The sequence below is a fragment of the Mesoplodon bidens genome (assembly GCF_964165515.1).
Source record: "Mesoplodon bidens genome assembly, chromosome: 3".
Classification (NCBI taxonomy): domain Eukaryota; kingdom Metazoa; phylum Chordata; class Mammalia; order Artiodactyla; family Ziphiidae; genus Mesoplodon; species Mesoplodon bidens.
In genome coordinates, this window is record NC_138178.1 from 117,113,244 (window position 1) to 117,137,897 (window position 24,654).

Sequence of the window (24,654 nt, forward strand, 5' to 3'; positions counted from 1 at the left end):
AACTTTTAGTTGTAGCTACACTGGTATATGTGTAATGTGTCTTTAATTATACTTCTCTGGTGACCAATGATTCTGGGGATCCTCTTACATGTTTATTAGCCTTTTTTTTTTTAACTCTTTTGTCAAATGGAAGTTTATTTTCCCATTTAAAAAAGTTGTGTTGTCTTTCTTGTAAGATTTGGAGGAGCTTTTTAAAATATTTTTTGAATATGAGTCTTTTATCAGTTAAACATGTTGCAAATATCTTCTTCCAGTCTCTTGCTTGCCTTTTCATTCTCATAATGGCATTTTTTTATGAACATAAAATCTTAATTTTAATAAAGTCCAATTTGTCAATCTTTTTTTTTTTTTTTTTTGCAGTACGTGGGCCTCTCACCGCTGTGGCCTCTCCCGTTGCGGAGCACAGGCTCCAGACGCGCAGGCTCAGCGGCCATGGCTCACGGGCCCAGCCGCTCCACGGCATGTGGGATCTTCCCAGAATGGGGCACGAACCCGTGCCCCCTGCATCGGCAGGCGGACTCTTAACCACTGCGCCACCAGGGAAGCCCCAATTTGTCAATCATTTATAGTTAGTGTTTAATGTATCCCTTTTAAGAAATCTTTGTCCATCCCAAGGTCAATAAGATATTCTTCCTTAGTTTTCTTCTAGAAGCTTGATGGCTTTAGGTTCTACTTTTAGATCTATCATCTAGCTCAGATTAAGTTTTCAGTATGGTATGAAGTAGGAATGGAGAGTAATTTTTTTAATATGGATATCCAGTTGATGCTGCATCATTTATTGAAAAGACCAACTTTTCCTCACTGCAGTGGATCATTCGCCATAAATCAGGTGTGTATGCATGTGTGTGTGAGGGTCTGTTTGTGAACTCTTTATTCCATTGGTCTATTTCTGTATCCTTGCACCAGTACCACACTGTCTTAATTACTTGGCTTTGTAGAATTAAAGGCATATGGACTGTGAACAAAGAAGTAAAAATGTCTTTCTTAGCAAAGGACATGATTCCATATGTAGAAAATCCTAAAGCCTCTAAAATAAAATGAGCAGAACTTATAAGTGAATTTAGTGAGGTTTTAAGAGTCAAAGTTCGTATAAAAAATCAACTGTATTTCTATGTTTAGCTAAGAACGTTGAAAAACAAAACAGTTACATTTACAATAGCATTATAAAACATTAAATACTTGGAGTAACCTGTATAAAGTATGTGCGAGACATTTACACTGAAAACTATGAAACATTGAGAGAAATTAGAGAAGACAAAATAAGAGGTGTACCATGTTCATGGATGGTTAAGCTTTTAATTCTTTCTTAATACATCTATCTCCATAAAAATTCCAGCATGCTTTTTAGAAAGAAATTTACTGATACAAGCCCATGCCAGTATTTATGTGGAAATGCTCAGGGCCTAGAATGTAATATTTTAAAAGAATAATAAAGTTGTAGGACTTATACTACCTAATTTCAAGACTTACTGCAAAGCTCATGTAATGAAGACGGATTGGTATTATTGAAAAGGTAGACATGGAACACAAAGAGCCCAAACATGAGACCGACACATATAGAGTCAACTCATCTTCAGTATGGGTGCCAAGGTAACTCAACGGAGAAAAGGTAATCTTTTCACCAAATGGTGCTGGAATAACTATATCTGTATGGGGGAAAAAAATGAACATTGACCCTTGCCTCATAACCATATACAAAATTTGAAATGAAACATTGATCTAAATGTGAAGCCTAAAACTGCAAAACTTGTGGGAGAAAACATAAAAGAAAATTGCTGTGATCTTGGGATTGGTAAATATCTCTTAGAACACAAAAAATATTAAGCTCAAAAGAAAAAAATAGTGCTAAATTGTACTTCATTAAAATAAAAATATTTCCTCAAATGACACCATTGAGTAATTGAACAGGCAGACAACAGACTGGGAGAAAATATTTACAGTACATATATCTGACAGAGGACTTGTTTTCAAAATATATAAAGAACTCCAACCACTTACTAATAGGACAAGCGACTCAAAAAAAAAAAAAAAGGCAAAAGAGTTGAGCAGACACTTCACACAAGAAAATCTGTGAATGGCCAGTAAGCATTTGAAAATGCATATTATCATTAAGCAGGTTATGCAAATTAAAATCATAAGATACAACTGCATATGCAAGAAAATGAATAAAATTAAAAAGAATGAAATAAATCATGGAGATGTAATGTACAGCATGGTCACAAGTTAGTGATACTGTGTTGCATAATTGAAAGTTGCTTAAGAGAATAGATCTTAGAAGTTCCCATCACAAGAAAAAAATTTTTTGTTAACTATGTATGGTGACGGATGTTAACTAGACTTACTATGGTGATGATGTTGCAATATATACAAATACTGAATCATATTGTACACCTGAAACTAATGTCATATGTCAATTATATCAATATGAAAAACCTGATAAAGCAAAATATATTGTGTTTTGTCTGTTCTAGGTTGTAATATTACAATCTGTAATATTGTAATATTAGCTACAGTGATTAATAAAAGCTACAATAAATAATAAAAATATATATGTATACATATGTGTGTATATGTATCTATCTATCTATTTTGTGGAGCATCTGGAACTCACACGTGGCTGGTAGATGTGTAAAATGGTGCAACTACTTGAGGAAACAATTTGGCAGTTTCTTATACAGTTAATATGACCCAGCAATTCCACTATGGATATTTATCCAAGAGAATCGAAAACATATGTCTGCAAAAAGGCTTGTATCAGCACATTCATTACTGTTTTATTCAGAATAGCAAACAACTAGGAACAAGCATTCATTAACAGGTGAATGGATAAACAAACTGCAGTATCTTTAAACAATACAATGGAATGTTACTGAGCAATAGGAAGGAACAGTCTACTGTTTTATACAACAACATACATGAATCTCATAAACTTTATTCTCAATGAAAAAATTCAGATACAGCAGAGTATTGTCAGGGCTCAGCTGAGCTGGAGAGAGCTGATCAGCCAGGTGTCAGAATTGAAGATTAAAACAATAAGCCAAAATGAAATTAATAGTCAGGGCTTTAATCACTTACTATGATAGCATAAGCAAGAGGCTAAACCAGAGAAAGCACTACCTCCCTGCTGTTCCATTTTTCCCCCATGGATGTGTGGATGCACCTAGTTGAGGGTCAGGTGTTAGTACTTCTTTTTTGGCCGAGCCGTGCAGCATGTGGAATCTTAGTTCCCGACTAGGGATCGAACCCTTACCCCCTGCGGTGGAAGCTTGGAGTCTTTACCACTGGACCACCAGGGAAGCTTGAGGGTCAGGTGAATCAGCACAAACATGGGGGTCATCTCACTACTTGGGGGAACCCCTAACAAAAAGTTGCTGCATTATTTTGGACCTAGGTTGGGGGAAGTGCAGGGAGGAGGGAGAGAGAAAAGGACTAGGAATGGGAAAGTGCTGTTTACTGACTCAAAGTTTAGAAAAGTGTCCCCCCCCCCCGCCCCGGCCCCGTCAGCTTCTGAAGGAGGCTCTAGATAAAGAGACCTCTGAATGGCTAGGAATGCAGATATATGTAAGAGTTGTCCAGAGGGGTGGGGGGCCTGAGTCTTTGACTGCAACTCACTTTAGAGACTGCAAATACATTGGTTGTGCAAAGTCTGATGTGGGGAGGGCAGCTTCTTCCTGTGACACCTGCCAGGTAAAGCTTTTGTAATTGCTTATGGTTGAGTTTGAAAAATCACACACAGGAAGGAGCTGGACTACTGAAGTGTTCATTGTTTGAGCCCATTTATACAGAACTCTAGAAGTAGCATCAAATTTATATAGTGAAGGAACACATATTAATGGTTGCCTAGGATTGGGAAGTGGGTTAGATTCATTGCAAAGGGGCATGAGCAACTTTTTTTTTTTAATTAATTTTATTTATTTATTTTTGGCTGCATTGGGTCTTCGTTGCTTTGCGTGGGCTTTCTCTAGTTGCAGTGATCTGGGGCTACTCTTCGTTGCAGTGAGCAGGCTTCTCATTGCGGTGGCTTCTCTTGTTGCGTGCAGAGCATGGGCTCTAGTTGCGTGGGCTTCAGTAGTTGTGGCTCACGGGCTCTAGAACACAGGCTCAGTAGTTGTGGTGCACGGGCTTAGTTGGTCCGCGGCATGTGGGATCTTCCCGGACCAGTGCTCGAACCCATGTCCCCTGCATTGGCAGGCGGATTCTTAACCACTGCGTCACCATGGAAGCCCAATGAGCAACTTTTTAATGGTGGTGTTTTTTTTTTATTAAACCATTTTAGACAATTGTCAAAACTTATCAAGTATACACTTGAAATGGATGCATTTTTACATGATGTAAATTTTATCCCGAAGTTGATTTTTAAAGTAAAGAAGATAAAGTTTTAGTTGAATCCTAAGTGTAGTGGTGAAAATACTAATGTGCTTACTGCAACTCAAAATTTTCAACTATATATTATGAACAGGATTGTAGTGTAAATACAAAATGTGAAACTGTATGGGTTTGGTCAATTTAGGTGGATTTTATATATGATTTTATCCAAGCAGCTGAAAAGAAAGTGATAGTTGAAAGAGTCATGATTACTCTCTAAATTACTATCTAAAATAAGTAGAATAGCTGGGTCATATGGTAGTTCTATTTGTAATTTTTTGAGGAATCTCCATACTGTTTTCCATAGTGGCTGCACCAATTTACAGTCCCACCAGCAGTATTATGAGGGTTCCCTTTTCTCCACATCTTCTCCAACATTTTGTTATTTCTTGTCTTTTCAATAATAACCATTCTAACAGGTGTGAGATAATATCTCATTTTGGTTTTGATTTGCATTTCCCTCATAAATATTGATTTCTAACATCTTTTCTGTTTATTTTCCCATCTGTATGTCTTCTCTGGAAAATGTCTACTCAGATCCTCTGCCCACTTTTTAAATCAGGTTGTTTGTTTTGTTGTTGTTGTTTTTATATATTTTGGATACGAACCCTTTACTGTATATATAATTTACAAATATCTTCTTCCATTCAGTAGGTTGCCTTTTCATTTTGATTATGGTTTTCTTTGCTGTGCAGAAGCTTTTTAGTTTGATGTAGTCCCATTTATTTATTTTTGCTTTTGTTTCCCTTTGCCTTTGGGGTTAGATCCACAAAAACATTGCCTCAGGCCAATGTCAGTAAGATTACTACCTATGTTTTCTATTAGGAATTTTATGATTTCAGGTCTTACATTCAAGTCTAATTCCTTCTGAGTTAATATTTGTATATGGTGTAAGGTAGTGCTCTAGTCTCATTCTTTTACATGTGGCTGTCCAGTTTCCCCAAACTACTGATTTAGGAGACTGTCCTTTCTCCACTGTATGTTCTTTGTTCCTTTGTTGTAGATTAATTTTCCATATATGTATGGCTTTATTTCTGGGCTCTCAGTTGCTTTTCATTCATCTCTGTACTGTTTTTGCACCCAAACCATACTGTTGATTACTTCGTAGTATACAGATGATCCTTGGATAACACGGGTTTGAACTGAGTGTGTCCATTATACACAGAGTTTTTTCAATAAAAATATACTACAGTACTACAGTATCCACAGTTGGTTGAATCTGAAGATGCAGACCCTTGGATATGGAGGGCCAACTGTAAGGTTATATGTTATTTTTAGCTGCATGGGGGATCAGTACTCCTAACCCCTGAGTTGTTCAAGGATTAACTGTAGTTTGAAGTCAGAGAGTGTGATACCTACGGTTTTGTTCCTCTTCCTCAAGATTGTTTTGGCTATTTGGCTATTCAGGATCTTTTGTGGTTCCATACAAATTTTAGAATTATATGTTCAAGTTCTGTTAAATATGTCATTGGAATTTTGATAGGGATTGCATTGAATCTGTAGATTGCTTTGGGAAGTATGGACATTTAAACAATATTAATTCTTCCAGTCCATCAGTACAGAATATCTTTCCATTTTTTTGTGTCTTCTTCAATTTCTTTCATCAATATCTTATAGTTTTTAGTGTACAGGTTTCCATCTCCTTGGTTAAATTTATTTCTAGGTATTTTAGGCTTTTTGATGCAGTTGTAAATGAGATTTTTTTAAATTTGCCTTCTCTGATAGTTTATTATTAGTGTATAGAAATTCCACAGATTTCTGTATATTGATTTTGTATCCTGCAACTTTACTGTATTCATTTATTAGTTCTAACCATTTTGGGTATTTTTTTTTGGTGGAATCTTTATGAATTTCTCTATATAGTATCATGTCATCTGCAAATAGTGACAGTTTTACTTCTTTCTTTCTGATTTGGATGCATTTTATTTCTTTTTCTTGCCTGTTTGCTGTGGATAGGTATGTTCAATACTCTGTTGAATGAAAGTGGTGAGAGTGAGCATCCTTGTCTTGTGCCTGGTCTTAGAGGAAAAGCTTTCAGTTTTTAACCATTCAGCTGTGGGTTTGTCATATATAGCCTTTATTATGTTGAGGTATGTTCCCTCTATACCCACTTTGTTGAGAATTTTTATCATAAATAGATGTTGAATTTTGTCAAATACATTTTCTGCATCCATTGAGATAATCATGATTTTTATTTTTCATTTTTTAAAAATGTGATGTATCATGTAGATTGATTTGCAGATGTTGAATCATCCTTGATTCCCTGGAATAAATCCCACTTGATTGTAGTGTATGATCATTTTAATGTATCATTGGATTCAGTTTGGTAGTGTTTTGTTGAGAATTTTTGCGCTGATGATCATCAAGGATGTTAGCCTCTTATTTTTTCTTTTTGTGGTGTCCTTGTCTGGTTTTGGTATCAGGGTAATGCTGGTTTCATAAAATGTGTTTGGAAGATTTCCCTCTTCAGATGGAAGAGCTTGAAAAGGTTAAGTATTAAATCTTCTTTGAATGTTTTGTAGAATTTGCCAGTGAAGCCATCTGGTTTTGGGCTTTTGTTTTTTGGGAGATTTTTGATTATGGTTTCAATCTCCTTACTAGTAATTGGTCTATTCAGATTTTCTGTTTCTTTGTGATTCAGTCTTGGAAGATTATATGTTTCTAAGAATTTATCCATTTCTTCTAAGTTGTCCAATTTATTGGTGTATAATTGTTCACAGTACTCTTATGATTCTTTGTATTTCTGCATTCTTTTATATTGGGGCTGTGACTGCTGGTATGGAGTGTTGGTGGTTGGAGCTGGCTTCAGGGCCTCATGGTGGCTGCTGCAGTGAGCTGATGGGTGCAGTTGTCACCCTTCTGGCTGTGAGACCCAGCAGAGACAGGGGTGGGCAAGGCTCTCAACAGGGTGTGCTCTCTGGTGCTAACAAGCTAGAGGGAGAATTTCAAAATGGCACCCCCCAGCCCCAGCATCTGCAAGGTAGCCTGAGATCACAAAAGTGATTCTCAGCAGTATCTCAGACGCCAGGGAGTGTCCCAACTGTTCCTGCCTCACCAGCAGATGTTTCAAGCTTAGTGCATGGAACCCCTTTACCTTCATTCCATGTGCTTTTCAACCAGGTGTTTTCATGTTGGTCTTTGGGTGGTATAAGTCTGTGCTCAAGCCCCTTAGAGCAGGTTTTCCATTTCCTGCAGTTCTGTAGTTTTCCTGGGCATATTCTGCATTGGTTTTCAAAGCCAGCTGTTGGGGGCTTCTCTCTCTTGTGCAGGATCTAGGGGTTGGGGTGCCTGATGTGGAGCTTGAATCGTCCCCTCCCAGGGGAAATAACCATACCTTTGTAGTCTTCCCTGTCTGTGGATTGCTGAAGCTGGGTTGTGTTTTTTTGCTTGGGGAGACCATCTCTGCCTCTCCTACCTGCCTCGAGGTTGTCCTTTTACCCTTTGTCATGGAGACTCTGTTCATCCAGTTTTTAGTTGCCTTTCAGGGAGAGTTATTCCACATGTATTTGTAGCTTTGTTGTGGCCATGGGAGGAAGTGAGTCAGGATTTTCCTATGTCATCATCTTGAATCATATCTCCTGAAATATTTCTGTATAGCATGCTTATATGCCAGCTTCTTGATCCTCCTTACCCTAGTTTTATAGTAATTAATGGACTTACTGCTTTCAAAGATGGGGAGGATATCAGTCACATTATAGAAGGGGTCCCCAACCCTCAGGCCCCATACCGGTACCAGTCCTTGGCCTGTTAGGAACTGGGCCCCACAGCAGGAGGTGAGCGGCAGGCAAGTGAGTGAGCGAAGCTTCATCTGTCACTCCCCATCACTCGCATTACTGCCTGAACCATACACCTCCCCCAGTCCATGGAAAAATCATCTTTCACGAAACCAGTCCCTGGTGCCAAAAAGGTTGCGGACCACTGCATTATAGGACAGAAGGAACAAAAAACAAAATAAAGCAAAATAAAAACCCCAAAACAACAACTCTAGGTATTTCGAGCAAAAGGTCCTTTATATAGGGAATTAACAGCTTACAAAATTATTCCAAGTGCTGGAACAGAAGTCAGGGACTATCTCTAGACCTTCGTTCAGGGTTGTGATATTGTTGCAATCTAGAAGCCAGAAAGCTGCTGCTGCCGCTGACACCACAGGTGGCTGTCTTATCTAGGAGGCTCATGCTCGACATTAGACTGCAGAGTCTCTGCCACCAGAAACAATCATAGCTGCCTGACCTTACATGCTGAAAGCAGACAGATGACCTTTGCTTCACTTTCTGCTTCCGTATCTTGCTAGAGAACATTTGCTTGGTAGAACTTTTTTTTTAATGTTCAGACCATGAGCTACAAAGAGACTGGGAAGTATAATTTTTAGCTGTTAACCTCTTTCAAATAGAAAGGAAGAGTGAAAGTTGGGAGAGTTGATCCTGGTAACTAAGACAAGGATATAGGTCTCTTCGATACCTCTGCCCCAGTACACATGTTCACTTTCTGTTATAATATAGTTATAATTTTGTATAGAAAAAATATATAGCATTTACATTATTATGGTCATGTAGACGCTATTCACAACTAATACATGTAGTATATTTTGATTATTTTCCCTTCCCCCTCCCCTGCATAGTTTTTTGCTATTTTATTTACTTGTTGCTTGGTTTTCTGTGTATTTATTATTGATTCAACCCCAAACTCTCTTATCATTTATTTGAATCTCTTCTCAAACTCCTATTTCTTGAACAAATTGCTCCTGGAGTTTTGTTAATGCTGTCAACTTTGAATGGTTTTTCTGTATGTCTGGTGTATAGCTATTATCCTTTGATTTTTCTCACCATGACCTTGGGTGTTCTTTTCACCTCTTTCATACTTTACTCCCACGTTTTGGTGGAGCACATTCTCTACTAGCTTCCTGAGAACGTAGATGTGGGTCCAGGTGATTTTTTTTTGAGTCCTATTTTTATTTCTGTGTATATAAAGAAAAACTTTGTAGAACATTGCTAATACATATTTTTCCTATGCTCCAAGAGCTGTAATATGATCTTGGCTTGTGAGAACTAAGACTGCAGACTGTACCATATGCTCTCAGCCTTTAAGTATGGCTTTGCATTCTGCCATTTATTTTGATCTTTGGCAAACAGTTTTATTTGTTTTATTTTTATTTTTTTTGTGTGGTACGCGGGCCTCCCAGTGCTGCGGCCTCTCCTGCCGCGGTGCACAGGCCCCAGACACGCAGGCCCAGCAGCCACGGCTCACGGGCCCAGCTGCTGCGCGGCACGTGGGACCCTCCCGGACCGGGGCACAAACCCGTGCCCCCTGCACCGGCAGGCGGACTCCCAACCACCGCGCCACCAGGGAAGCCCGGCAAACAGTTTTGACCAACTTGGTGACAAGAGATGTGCAAGTGATAGTGCTGGACTATAAAAAATGAAGAAATAGTATCACACTGGATATTAACATGCAGTTATATTGGTGACTGCTTGTGCCTTGATGGAAAGGTTGAGGAAACAGAGGATAAAGATCAACAGGTTTAGCATTTTCAAACATCTCTTGGTATTATGAAGGGCATTATATGCATCACTGTGGTTTGTAGCTAACAAAACAATGTAGATGTGCAGTAGTTTCAGGAAATTTGAAGAAAATGAAAGATCATTGCCAGAATGTATTGCTGGGACTGCATCGCCATGGGAATTATGTGATGTTAATACTGTATAACTCTGATTCAGTTACTCTTTTCCAGGGACACATTTTCTGTCCTAATTAGGGTACATATAATTATTTTGCTTTTCCTTTATTTTTATGGTTCTCCCCTTCTCTAACCCTTATTAGGCATATGTTGGAGCATCTTATTTTATCTTCCATGTTGCTTAACTACTTTTTCTTTTTCTTTTTTTTTTTTTTTTTTTTTGCGGTACGTGGGCCTCTCACTGTTGTGGCTTCTTCCATTGCGGAGCACAGGCTCCAGACGTGCAGGCTCAGCGGCCATGGCTCACGGGCCTAGCTGCTCCGCAGCATGTGGGATCCTCCTGGACCGGGGCACGAACCCGCGTCCCCTGCGTCGGCAGGCGGACTCTCAACCACTGCACCACCAGGGAATCCCCTACTTTTTCATATTTTTAAACTCTATTATTCTGTGCAGCATTCTGAGGAATTTCTTCCCTTCTGCCTCCAAATCATTAATTCTGTGCTCTACTGTTTTCTAGTTTTTACTTCATCTATAGAGTTTCAACCTCAATTAACATTTCTTATTTCTAAATGATTTCTACTTGGTTCATTTTTATATCGATCTATGCTTCTATAAAAACTGCCTGCTCTTATTTAATGGGTTGTGTTGATTTATCAATCTGGCAATTTAAAAATTATACCTATTTTGAAGATTGATTTCAGGTTGCCTAGTTTTCTCTAGTTGTTCAAGTATGAGTCTCCACCTCTCTCTTTTGTATGCCTGTACTACTTCTCCTTATGTTAAATTCTTTCATATATGTTATAGTTTTTTGTGGCTATGAGTTTATTTTCAAAAGAAATTATCTTATAAACGAATCTAGCTCATGACCTACTTCTCCCTCTCTTTTTTTTTCCTTCCCCCCCCCCTTTAAATTTCTGGCTGTACTATATGATCTCAGGTTGCTAACCAGTTTTACATTAATTGATTGGCTTACGTACAAGTTTGGATTCCTTGCCCCACCATGGCAAAGGCTTTTGGTTTTGATCTTAGGTGGTTAACTTTTCCACCTAATTTGGTGGGTGCCTTGTGTCTGGCTCAGATACTGAGCAGGTGGTTGGAAAAAGGGGAAAGTCTGCATAGTTGAACCCTAACCTTTAAGCCTATTTGGTCTCAATCTTCTCGTGTACTACTTGGCTTCAAGTCCTACTCTCTGTTATGGTTTGATTTTGACATGTGGATGTTTCTTGTTCTTCCTTTTGAGCTTATCTGTGTTTTTAAAAATATATTTAAAAATATTTTAGTCAGTATTTCAAAGTTTGCAATGGTAGTTCTCAGGAGACATTTCAGCAAATGCTTAATTATTTCAACTGGAATGGGATTTGAATTTTCAGTTCCTCAAAATGAAGAGATAAAAATGAAAATGAATGTGGGACCTGACCTATGACAAACTATCATTTCACCTTAGTGAAAGATTACAGACATACTTATTTCTTTCACTGATATGAAGAGTTATTTATTAAAATAATTTTTAAACATTGTGAAGAAGTATAAAATTTACCTAAATTTGTTGGTCCAAGCCAGTATAGACTTACCTATTAAATGGTGAAAGGTGTTGAAATTTTGAGACATGGTAGTATAGTCATTGTCACTATTTCTGCTTATGATTCTTCTAAATCACCATCTTTGTTAACTAAGAGGTAATTATTGTGCATATACAAAGAACTATGACTGTTCTACAAATGAAAAACATCTCTAGCAATGGAAATACATGTCTTTTAAGATTAAATTAGGGAATATTTCAGATTCATATAGTTATGGCTCCAACAAATGATAAGTTTGGTTACTTACATTGCAAGTCTAGCAGTAACTAACTAGGATGTTGCTTCAGGGTTCAGCAGATGGCCTCTAAGTGGCTTGGTGAAGAGAATGTTTGCTAAAGGTGACAGAGTATACCTATTCTGTTTCCCATATGCACTAGGTCATTGGTAACAAAAGGTCTTACTTCCAGGAAATTGTTAAATTTAAGGTCAGGGAGTAATTTCAAAGCATTTTAATAAATAAAGTACATATCCCTCAGCGGATAATATTCTCTTTTCGGTTCCTACATACTAAGATGAAATTTTTAGGCTTTTCTCTAAATGACATGCAGTATAGAATCCGTGTGAGGTGTGTGTGTATATATTCGAGGAAGATGTGCAATATTTGTTGCGTGATATGTTGTGCGTATATATGTATCAGACATGAGACTGATGAGATTTTGATAACTTTGTATTATAAAATGGAATACTCATTGCTAGTTCTGTGAAAGTAAATGATAGTGTATATACTCTTTTATTTTATAATATGTGTTTTAAACTATTTATTATGGAATAATTGCAAACATAGAAGAGTAGAGAAACAGAATAATGAACCCCTATGTACTCATAACCCAGCTTCAACAATTATCCTTCATAGTTCATGATAGTTAATCTTGATTCATTTACACGCCATATTCTGCCTGCCCTGTGAATCCTGCTCTCCTCCCTCCCCCAATCTCTACCCACAACTCCTACCCCAGGATAATATGTTTTATTAGTTATTATTAGTGTTACTTCCACCAGAAGCCTTATAATGTTTGACTGCTCTTTTATAATAGTTTTAATATTTATGACTAGATAAGTTTCAGTTTTTGGTTTCTCTTTATTTTCTACACAGTTTATAATAGGTTTTCTTATACAGTTAGTAGTGTAAAATGTCAGGTTATTCATACAGCCATTTTGCAATAATCATGAATATAGTATAAATCAACACATCATAGAGATGGAATTTCTTAAATAAAATTCTTATTTTTTAAAATGAAAGAGCATTGTCTTTTGGAAAATGTCTTAAAAATTTAACAGCACACATTGCTTAATTTAGTACTTTGGAACACTGTACAGTTGTATTACTATTAATTTTGTAAGTAATATTTTTAACTCAGTTGATTTGCCATCTTGAGATTTTTTAAAAAATAACTTTCCTGAAACAGATTTTTAGTGAACATATACTCCTAGATCTTAAGAAACTCTTTATGGTGTGGTGAACAAAAGAGCTAGTATAATACTTATAATTTATAGTTGACATTATCTTATAATTTTAAATGCAGAAAGAATAAAATTGTTTATTGAAGGAAATTTCTCTATCTGGTTGGCTTCTAATATTTTTCCTTTTCATATTATATTCTACATTAACTATGGATTACCTACTTTAGGATCATATTCTTTTTTTTTTTTTTTTTTTTTGCGGTACGCGGGCCTCTCACTGTTGTGGCCTCTCCCGTTGCGGAGCACAGGCTCCGGACGCGCAAGCTCAGCGGCCATGGCTCACGGGCCCAGCTACTCCGCGGCATGTGGGATCCTCCTGGACCGGGGCACGAACCTGTGTCCCCTGCATCGGCAGGCGGACTCTCAACCACTGAGCCACCAGGGAAGCCCATGGATCATGTTCTTATTACATACTTTTCACTAAGAAAAACATTTATTAAGAATGACTTAAGAAGTTACATGAGCTTTAGTAGGTTGTCAGATAAATGAAGCTGATGGCTGTGACTTTCTTTGTAACATTGTAAATCAACTATACTTCAATAAAAAAAGAAAAGAATTAACACTAAAAAAAAGTATTCAAAATGCAAAAGTATAACTTGTTATTAGAGTATGTTGATGTTATTTGTTAATGTCCCTGTTACAACTTATTATTTAACTATATAAACTATAGAGAATTATTAAACAGTTTTTTTTTTTTTTTTTTTTTTTGCGGTACATGGGCCTCTCACTGCTGTGATCTCTCCGCAGCATGTGGGATCTTCCCGGACCAGGGAACGAACCCATGTCCCCTGCATCGGCAGGCGAACTCTCAACCACTGCGCCACCAGGGAAGCCCTAAACAGTTTTTTGATAAAGTCTGTTAGTAAGCATTATGAAATATGATGAATTAATTAAGAACTTATATGAACTTATATGATTATTTTAGAAAGATGTTTTCTGACAACTGTTCTTTTATTTGATTTCAAGTGGCTGCTCATACCAGTTGTCATTACAGATCGATTTAAGTTACTCTTAATACTTTTTTACCGTTGATTTGTCAAGAACTTCAGTTGGTTGTGTGGAAATGTAAGCCTTTGTGTGAAGGAGTGTGTCCTTGCATCAGAACTTGGCAATCACATGAATCTTAAGAAAACAGGCTGTTTGTTCCCTAGAGAAACTATTCTATAAGATGACTTTGTTTTTATATTCTGTTCTGTGCTAGATTAAGTGATTTAGTTTAGTTTGGCCTAGGGTAAAACGTTTCAGGATATTTTAGAAAATCCTGTATCCCATTAACCCTCTGAAAATAACGCTAGTTTTAAAGTTTTGCTTTCTAAAATTTTACCAGTAGGCCATGCAATACCAGATTCATTCTCAAAGTGTCATTTGTAACTGGCACTGAAAGCTATTGCAGTGTTCCATCTGGTATATGCAGTGTTCCAGGTTTTGAAAATCTGAAAGCCATATACCTTAAACACTAAATATTTATTTCCTCTTAATTTGATGCCCTTTCATGATTTTAAATGACGGGAAGTAGTTCGTCTTTTTTGATAGTAATTTCTATTATAAACTTTTAAACGTTAGAATCCCGAACACTAAGACTATTATAGTAGTCCCTAATTGAACAAAGCAGTGTGATTGTTTTAAGAAATATATGCTTAATTCTTGGGAAACTCATTCATTTTAAACTTTTCTGTTCTAAAATATTTCTGCCATATATTAGTTAAATTAGAACTTTTCACTCTACATAAACCAAGCAAGCAAGCAAACAGCCATAGCAAAGTATAATTATAAAAGTTAATTAGGCAATAATTATTTTTTCAAAGTTTCAAGGGCGTCATAAAGATTACTTTCTTTCTATTCATTTTGAATTTCTTAGATGTAATATGGCTTCCTTCAAAGTTTCTTGTTAAATTCCAAGGTTATTAATAAATATTTGATCATTAAGTTAAAAATAATACATGTACTTGGTAAGAAAAATCAAATTATACAGAGAGATAGATATAAAATAAAACAGAAATACTTCTTTCCCTCAGTCTCTCAGTTTCCCTACCTCAACTCTTTTAGTCCCTTTCTTCAGAGTAACCACTGGTAATAGTTTCCTATGTATATCCTATTCAAGCATGTATAGTTACATATGTAAGTGTAATTTTACATTTTTTTCTGTCTTTAATTTATCCATGTTCTGTACCTGTATTGTTCTAGCTAAAGATTTATTTTGGGTAGGAAATTTATTTGTCTTACCTATTTATTTTATATTTAACTCCTAGAACAGTTGACTGACACATAATATATAGGTGCTTAGCAAATACTTGTTGAGAGAATCTTCCACATCTGTTTATCCACCTGTGTGCCCGTCAAATACATACTGAGTACTTACTGTATGCCAAACACCCTTCTAAGGACACAGGTGAAAGAGAAAAGCAAGGGCTGTGTCTGAATGTAATTTCCTTATACATACTTGGCTGATACATATCAAAAACAATGAAATAAAACCTAAACGAATGGGTTTCATGAAGGTAGTAGCACAGGTAATGTGATGAGAGTGAGAGAAGAGTTTCTACTTTAGATAGGATGGCCAGGCAATACCTTTTTGAAGAGGTGAATTTTGAGCAAGGCCTAAATGATAAGAAAAAATGGTTTAGAAATCTAGAGAAGAGAATACTAGGCAGAGGGAATAGTAATTATAAAGGTTCTGAGGCAAGAATAAGCTTGGTGAGTTCAAGAACAGAAGGAAGTTCAGTATGACTAAAGCATGAGTATTTTCTCATACAAATAAATACTGCTTCAGTGTGTATCTTTGTACATGCTAATATGTTCTACATATTTTAAAAAGACTTTTAGTAGTGGAGGGGTCAAATAGTATATGTATTTAAAATTTTGATAGCTATTGCATGGGGCTACTATCCTTTCTCCCTAAACCTTTTCTTGCTTTTCCAGGCTGTGGGGAACTTGGGTTGTCTGGAGCTTGGTAGGGAGTGGGCTGTGATGTGAAAGTAATTCTTTTTGTGAGAGAATGTGCCAGGAACTGTGGCTATTTGAGAGACTTTTGTCTCATAAGATGAAAATCCAGCAGTAGAAAATATGCATATGTTGTATATGTTGAGTTATATGTTAAAATATCTGGCTCTCAGAAATACAGTGCTCTCCTTTGGCCATTTAGTGAAACCATTCCAGTGCAGAAATTATCAACATTTCTCAATCTAGAAAATCCAAAATTTGGCATGGCTATAGTTAGATATAATTGGAGTTACATATAGTTGGATATGAGGCAGTATTATAAATGATTCCTAGTTTGACACTTTGGATTCACATTACACAAATTTGAGATTAACTAAGGAGGCATTATGAAAAAAAAACGCTATTAAACAAAGTCAGCCGATCACCTTGCCCATGTGTGGCTTTTGTGGAGGAAGGTAGAAGGGTATCTCCTATTTAAAATAAGTTTTAAAAACTCCTGGATGTTGTTACATTGGGGAATGAAATTCCTTCTTTAAGTGCCTTTCTATCAAAGAAGGATTGTTTAATTTTGAAGGATAAATGTCAGAATTACTTATAATTTTTTAGGCAGATTAGAAATTTTAGACTAGTCAAAGAACAAATTTTGTTTCATCAAGTATTTTACTGCTGAGTAAACAAGGAGAGTCAAGTCCCGTTTGAGAGCATAGAGATGTTTGTTTAATTTTTTTCAATCTCCGTTTTTCGATAGGGTGAAAGTAGGAAATTTACGTAGATATATTCAGATTCCAGTATATTTAGAGAGAGAAGGGGGTATGTGGTTTCCCTGGCTGTTAATTTCTCCTTTTTTCACTTCTTCTGAGAACTAAAAACAACTTGGAGGAGTGAGGTCAGGAATCTGTGATGGAGAAGATTTTAGTTTAACAGATGCTGATATGGTATGTTCTGTCTGTTATAGTAAAGATTTTATTTTTCTTTTTAACATGGGTAATTTTTTCTAACACAAAAACAAAGTTTAGTTAGATTTTATTTTGCTGCTTGAACCTGGTGACATTAATAATGATAAAGCAATTAACATTTTGTCTGTGATATAATGATTTAGCACTTTAAGAAGCCTATTTTATCTGATGTCTACTATAAAAATCATCCCACTGGTTTTAATGTGAATATATAATTTTTGATTGAAAAGTTCTTGATATCAAATATTTAAGGTGAGTGTAAAGAAAGGAATCAGTATTTTAATAGTCTTAATCCTTTGTCCTATAATGAGTAGATGTGTAAAATATGTTAATGTTTACAAAAATCTTCTAGTCCTATTACAATATATAGATATGTAAGTTGTAATTAATTGAATCATTAGAACATCTAATTTTTGCTTGACAATATGCAAATGTGCCATTAAATCTGTTTTTTAAGATTTTTCCAGTTTAATGTCTGAATCCAAATTCATAAAGAGTTGGAAAAATGAGATGTCTGAGCTATAGGATTCACAGGGATTTCATATGAAGCCTATTTAATCAGGATAACACTGTTATTAATATTCATAATGTCAGCTGGAACACAAATGACAGACTTCAGGGCCTAAAATTTTACTTGGTGAATTTATTAAAAGTAGCTTAAAAAATTAATGGAATTTAAGTAAAGTTGGTGAATATGAAAATCTTGTGTTAGCAGAAAAAAATCTCTATTAGAACTTTCTTTAAGACCATTTTGCATTGATGTCTTTTGACAGATTTCATTGGCACTTAAAGAAGAAAGATGCATGAATGGTCATTTAAGAGGATTTAAACACATTGGCACATTAATTTTTACATGAATAATAAGTACTTTCCAAAAGCAATTAACTTACAGTGTACAAGATATGAATTGAAAAATAAGACTATGACATCAAGGGCAAAGCAAATGTGCTGTACATTTTAAACTTAGTGGCAAGACTGTTTCATATTTTGGTTTATTTTATTTTTATAGCTTGCATAGGCCGTGACTTAGAATATGGTTATTTTAATGCATTTAAAAGCATAATAGAAAGGAGTAATGTTCCCACCCCCACCAAAAAATATTGGTATGTTAAACATTATCCTCTGCAAGTATCTTTTGTATTTATTGGAGAATTAAACATTTGTTGTGCTATTGGTAGTATTTGAGAATACACGTTCAATTTTGCAGAAAGTTAAAGGGATGATTCTGAATAGGTTTAGTGCTCCAAATACATATGTGTTAATACAGACTTACTGATTATAGCATAACTCAAAAGTATAATAAATACGTTTCTGAAAGTTTGTATAAGTTTAGTTAATAAGCATCGAGTAGTGTTCAAGTAAATTTGTTTTGAATGTTAGTCTAAGAAAGTAAAAATTGGGGAATGGCTTAAGTAAAACTGGGATGTGTTTTATTTTGTGTACTACCTGCTCTTTACGTTTTAAAACGTGCTTGTAATGATATTATACCTGTTCTCTAGTTTTTATTTTTGTTATTGGAGTTCCTTAAAAACAATTAGTTTTAGACCATTTTGTGTAATTACAATAATACCGAGTATTTTGTTTTACATCGTCAGAGATTATTTTTCTTACAAATTTTAGTACTTACAAAAGCATAGCTTAGTTATTATCTCTAACATGCCAGTTAGGGTTTACCAGTGAAAGAATATAGGTATTGGTCTTGCAGTATAAGAGGGTACTAGAAGTTTTACTTGCAGTCAGTGCTATATATGAATGATTTAGTTTCATTAGATTTATAAGAATTGCGTGGTATGTTTTGGGACTCATATTCAGAACTTGAATGGAAAAAGCGTTAATTACTAGGGTGTGTAGAAATTATCACAGTAAGCCATAAATTAAAATTTTTTGTATAAGGAATGAAATCAAATTGATAAATTGATTTATTGGTTTTTTTGTTTGTTTTTTTAGTGTCTTTTTAAAAGTTAGGTTTTGGGTTGGGGGGACATGTTTTGTTTTTGGCCCTGAAATATTCACTTATATGCCCAGGAGAGGGCAGCATTTTACTATATCAGTCTCATAAAAGAATTAGCCCTGCTTAGACTGTCAATGTTTCTTGTAATTACTCCCAGTATATTTGTTGCTTGCTTATGAATTAACTTGCATTTATGGAACTAAATCATTCCAATCATTTAATTACACCTGAGGAGATGAACTATAATTGCTTGCTTCCAGCTAGGATCTGATATGGCTTGAGCAGTATTAATTTGGTGTTTACTTTTCTGAGTGCTAAAAGCATTAAAATGATTGTGCAATGGGATTACATTTTACTAATTGCTGGCATTCATTAGCTGGGTAAATGATGAGGAAGAGTGACTGTATATTGAAGAGGGATAAAATTATGGTTTTAAATAGTATATTACTAAGCACATTAAGACCTGTAAGACATGTTTTAAAATACTCCAGAGGTTATTAAAGGCTGTATTTTCTACATGTCTTGCTATATGAATCTCTTATTAAAAGACCGCAATTATTATTAACCTTTTTGGGCAATATGGAGGGAAGTGGCTTCATTGACTGGAACATATTTCTTTGATATTAATAACTTCCTATATTTTCAACTAATCCAAAAGTAAATGAGGAACTTAGAAAAAGATTGCCAACTCCAGATCAACATATTTAGAGAAAATTGGAAAGGAGAAGCTTACTACAGCTTTATTTGAGGACTTTTTAAAGAACGCAGAGTTCTAGCTGTGAGGTAAATCTAATTTTATTCTCCTTAAAAGCATGCAAAAAAGAAACCCAAAACAAACTTGCATAGCTTTTATCATATTTATTATGAGAACAAATGCAAGAGAGAAAAACCAGTAATTCCACAAGTTAATGATAATCTTTTAAAAAATTAGAATAGCATTTAAAATTACTTTTACAAGTATGAAATATTTTATATGAAAATATACATTCAAATCAATAAATTTGAAATTTGACAAGTAGAGTAAATTTTTAATTTTTTTTTAATTGTTGAAATTGTAGTTGGAAAGACTTAAGTTAAATAAATTAAATGGTTCCCTAACCAAAGGAGCAAGAATGTCTAGAAGCTTAACCTGAACTGTATTTACTAAAATATAGGTGTGAATGAAAGAACTTTTTTCTGAGAAAAAAGATTTAATTTCACGTGTTGAAATACACAGTTAATTGTCCTATTATAAATGTTTTAGAAAACCATTTATCCTGTAAATTCTCTGTTAAACAAAGGTAAGGTTTAGGTGTGTTCTGATATATTGTTTTAAGTTTATTTATCTAGAGTTGGCTTTATTTTAGCTTCAAATCTTGGCGCGGAAACCAGAGACATTGCCAGAGCAAACAGGAACGGGAGTACAAATGGACAACTGGTCAAAAGGTAAGGACTTTTAAGGTATTAATAATACCAAACCCCAGGTGTTGTGCTAGTTTAAGACACTGAATGAAGTGTGTTTGTTCTAACCAATATATTAGAGGCAGACAAGCACAAGTGCACACGCATGCACACACACACGCAAGGAGGGAGGCATACACAAAGAGACCCACATTCTGCAAAAGGGACACAAAGACACATGGAGAAAGAGACATGCACACACAGGGAAGGGGGCACACACAGAGCAAGAGATATTGAGAGAAAAAAGGAAAGCAGACACACAGGAAGAGAGAAACACACACAAAGTGATGGAGGAGATTGAGAGAACGAATGGTAGAGAAATGAATACAGAGAGGTATACTCAGAGAAAGAAACACAAACAGAGAAAGGAGACACAGACACAAGAGGGAGATACTAAACTCAATGAGAAAGACACAGACACATATACAGAGGGGCACACACACAGAGAAAGACACACATGCATAGATACACACAGAAAGAGACACACATACTGAGACTCACAGAGAAGGAGAGATACCAGAGTGAGAGAAACATGGTGAGAAGGAGACAGAGACATACAGTGAGTGAGAGAGAGAGAGAGAGAGAGAGGGAGGGAGAGGGAGATGGGGAAGAGACACTGAGAGAGAGGGGCACAGGTGTACATGCAGACACACTCAGAAAGAGACACACAGAGACGAGACACAAAGTTAAAGAGACATGGAAGATACACACATATACAGAGAGAGACAAACATATATGGAGAGGGAGACACATATACACAGAGAAACAGACCAAGACACATACAGGCACATAGACACATGTAGAGACACATGCACACCAAAAGACACACCCGGAGACACCCACAAAGAAACGGAGTCAGAGGGGAACTCTCCCTGGAGAGTCAGGGCCACAGAGACTTACAGAGATGTGCAGAGGGAGGCAGGAAAAGGTACTTCAAAACAGAGACAGAGGGGCTTCCCTGGTGGCGCAGTGGTTGATCGCCTGCCGATGCAGGGGACACGGGTTCGTGCCCCGGTCTGGGAAGATCCCACATGCCGCGGAGCGGCTGGGCCCGTGAGCCATGGCCGCTGAGCCTGCGTGTCCGGAGCCTGTGCTCCGCAATGGGAGAGACCACAACAGTGAGAGGCCCACATACCGCAAAAAAAAAAAAACAAAAAACAAAGACAGAGACATGAAAACAGAGTCAGAGACAAGGAGAGAAACAGAAAAGGATGCACACAGATATGCACAGGCAGAGGGAGAGAACAGTCAGACAGAAATACAGTTTGAAAGACAGGCAGACTGAGAGATGGCCTAAAAAAGGGAGAAATGGTGGATGGGTGGATGGAGGGATGTATGTATGTATGGGTATGTAGGTAGGTAAAAGGAGCACACTATCTATGTATAGAGCAAGGTAGAGAGAGGGCCATAAAGACAGAGGTTTAAAAAATGTTAGGTTTTTAATTGAAGTCTTTTACACTAAATCTGGATACAGTTGCAAATCTGAAATACTTGGAAAACAAATCATTCTGAATATAGTATTACATATAATTGAAGACTTCGGCCTTTATGTTCATCATTTTTATTTCCTCTAAATTAAAAAAATAGAATTATTACCAAAACATTGCACACATCTCTTCTTTTGATTCCCCCTCCTTCAACAGGGCTCTTTCTTTACCATTTATCAACCACACTGTTACCTTTTTCAGAAGGTTAAAGGCCATTTTGGGGAACTGTTCTATCATCATTAAACTAAATCAGTTAATAGCTACACATTCTTTTGAGGAATAGAAAGATGCTATACTGAGTATACCTTTTTCGATTTCTGCATTTGTTTTTGATTTCTACGCTGTTATAAATTTTCTTGTTAATGCAGACCATTAGCAGCATTTCTCCTCTTATTTGTGATTCTAGGCTACTTGTTATGAGTTTAGAATCCAGGTAACTGATTGCATTGTGTATAAAGGAATAGCAAGTAATACCTGAGTAACGTAGTTAAAGGTTTTTAATGCAAAGTTAATAGCTTTAGTGAATGGATTTTGTGGCACTTAATTTTAGTCTACTCTCTTTATATTCAAGTTTGTGATAAGGATGTATTGGTGTGAAGCGGAAAACTGATTTGTTGTAGTTGTTTTTACTCATTTATGCAAATAAGCAAGCAAACACTCTTCTTTTGAAGAACTCAGAGCAGTTCTTACTCAATATATGTACAAAATAAGAAAAGAGGAAGTAAATAATGATGCCCCTGTTGCTTATGTTCCCTATTCAGAGGCCACATTGCTATGAAATCCATGTCGTTCACATTATAGACAAAAGGATCTTTAAGGAGCCAAAGGAATTATTTTTAATATATCTAGAGAATAGGGGCTATAGAGGAAATACTTCTCATAAATGTAAAATAACCAGGAAATATGTTAAGGAACGGAGCTGCTGAAGCTATAGGACACTTTTGGAAAGGAAGGTTTTAGGGCTAAAGACATATGCATAAATAGTTTGCAGGAGGCACAGACGTGACTGAAACATCATTAAGAAAATTTGCATTTTTACAGACTTTTTTTGGACATTGGAAATAGGAGTAAGACATTCCTTTATATAAAGGGCCTATTAATGAAACATTATTAACAAATAAAGTTAAACAGGTAAATGTAGTATCTTTTAGTTTTGTGATAACTGATATGTTTAAACAGTAAAATCTCACATGGTTATTTCTTTGATATCAGGGTTCGTGGGATTTTTTCATAAAGCACAGATTACTTCAAAGCTCTATCTTACAAATATTCATAGGCTGTTCTTGTAAATAGTTATTTTTATTTAAAGTTATCTTATTTTTTTAAGGAAATGGACCTAATTAAAAACTTCTATTACACTTTGCATCATCTTAGAAGTTTCATTATAAGGAGTGCTGAAGTGGTTATTCTTTTCCTAGCTTTATTTTAGAAACATTGCTGAAATATTTGATGTCAAAGAGTATGAGATAAATAATGTTAGCAGGTAAAACAATTACATTTTTCTCAGTTTTTGTCATTATTCTCAGTTTAGAAAATGTAAAGCTGAGGTTGGTAGGTAGGATGAGTGAAGACATCTACAAACTGTCTAGGTTTCTTTATTTAATTAAAAAAAATCCTGAATGAACGAAATTTTAGGTTGATGGAAGCAATAGGTGAGTGAATGAACATGTGTTGTCAAGCAAGCATTGGTAAGCATTGGTAACATCTTCTGGCTTCTTAAGAAGTAAATGATGTTTTGTCCTTTCATAAAAGCTTTCTGTTTTTCAGCATTCTTTTTTTTCCCCTGCTTTTTAAGAAAAAAAAAATGAAATGGCACAAAGGACATATGCAAAGTTAACCCTCAGAAAGAGTCAGTTATTATATGATTGTTTAGCCTTTTTTAGCATTTACTTATTTACTTAACTATGTAAGAAAAAACTCATGGGGGTCAGAAATCTCTTACAAATAATTATTTGGAATAGTATGATAAATTTCTGGAGAGCTCTTAAATTTTGGTGATTTTTATTAAATTAGCAGAAACATGGTTTAATTGTTTTATAGTACACAACAGGCCATTGGAAATAGTTTAAGTATTATTTATGAATAAACATGTCTGCCATAAGTATACATACCTACAATAATATAGGTAAAAATGAGGTCTGGATGCAAGTTAAATTTAGAATATTGTGAACTTATTTAAATTTAGAACCTTTAGGGGTCAGTGTTCCCTAAGAAAGGTTAAAGAAGGTTACTGTGCCTACCCAAATTAAACATTGTTTGCTATGTTTTAAATATTGCTTAACAATTGAGGGTAAGAAATGGTAGGAATCATACAGCTTGAAGAAGCTTTAGACAAAAACCTTTCAATTTTATGAGTTTATTTAATATTATTGTTAGGTTTATTATTTTAGGAAATTATATTTAATGTGTTTTATACACAGTAGTTATTTTCACTTATGTATTATCTCAATTTAGATATGAATCATATGTTTTTAAACTATTAAGCTTAAAAAGTGAGCATGATTCTAAATCATCATACTCATTTGAAACTTGAGAGATGAAAAACCTTCTAGAACTGCTTATGTCAATAGATTTCTTACATGTTGCAGTTTATTGGAGGCTAGCAAATATTTTTAAAAATCTTATCTTGCTGATTTAAGTAAAAAGCAACTGTCTTCTTTATTTCTAAAGAGGATATGATTTTGTTTCCATGATTTTTATGGCTTTTCTATCAAACAAAATAAACAACTAGAACTAAAACGTAGCAAAAGGTAACTTACAAGTGATTTGGTAGTTTCTTCTTGAGTCAGAATACTATTTA

The 24,654-nt window shown here is 35.5% G+C and overlaps 1 protein-coding gene across 6 annotated transcripts in view; it reads left to right on the plus strand.

Annotated features, from left to right (window-relative positions):
* Positions 1 to 24,654, plus strand: part of MIPOL1 (mirror-image polydactyly 1) — a 320,608-nt gene that overhangs the window by 37,533 nt on the left and 258,421 nt on the right. For 5 of the 6 annotated variants that reach the window (XM_081227224.1, XM_081227226.1, XM_081227227.1 and 2 more), the window contains exon 1: positions 20,272 to 20,352. Coding sequence is in view for 1 of the 6 variants with exons in the window: in XM_081227225.1 (XP_081083351.1) it covers positions 20,334 to 20,352 (19 nt within the window). In the remaining 5 variants the exon portion in view is untranslated. Of the gene's footprint in view, positions 1 to 20,271; positions 20,353 to 24,654 lie in introns of those variants that run through there. The other variant, XM_081227225.1, reaches the window with a different exon arrangement.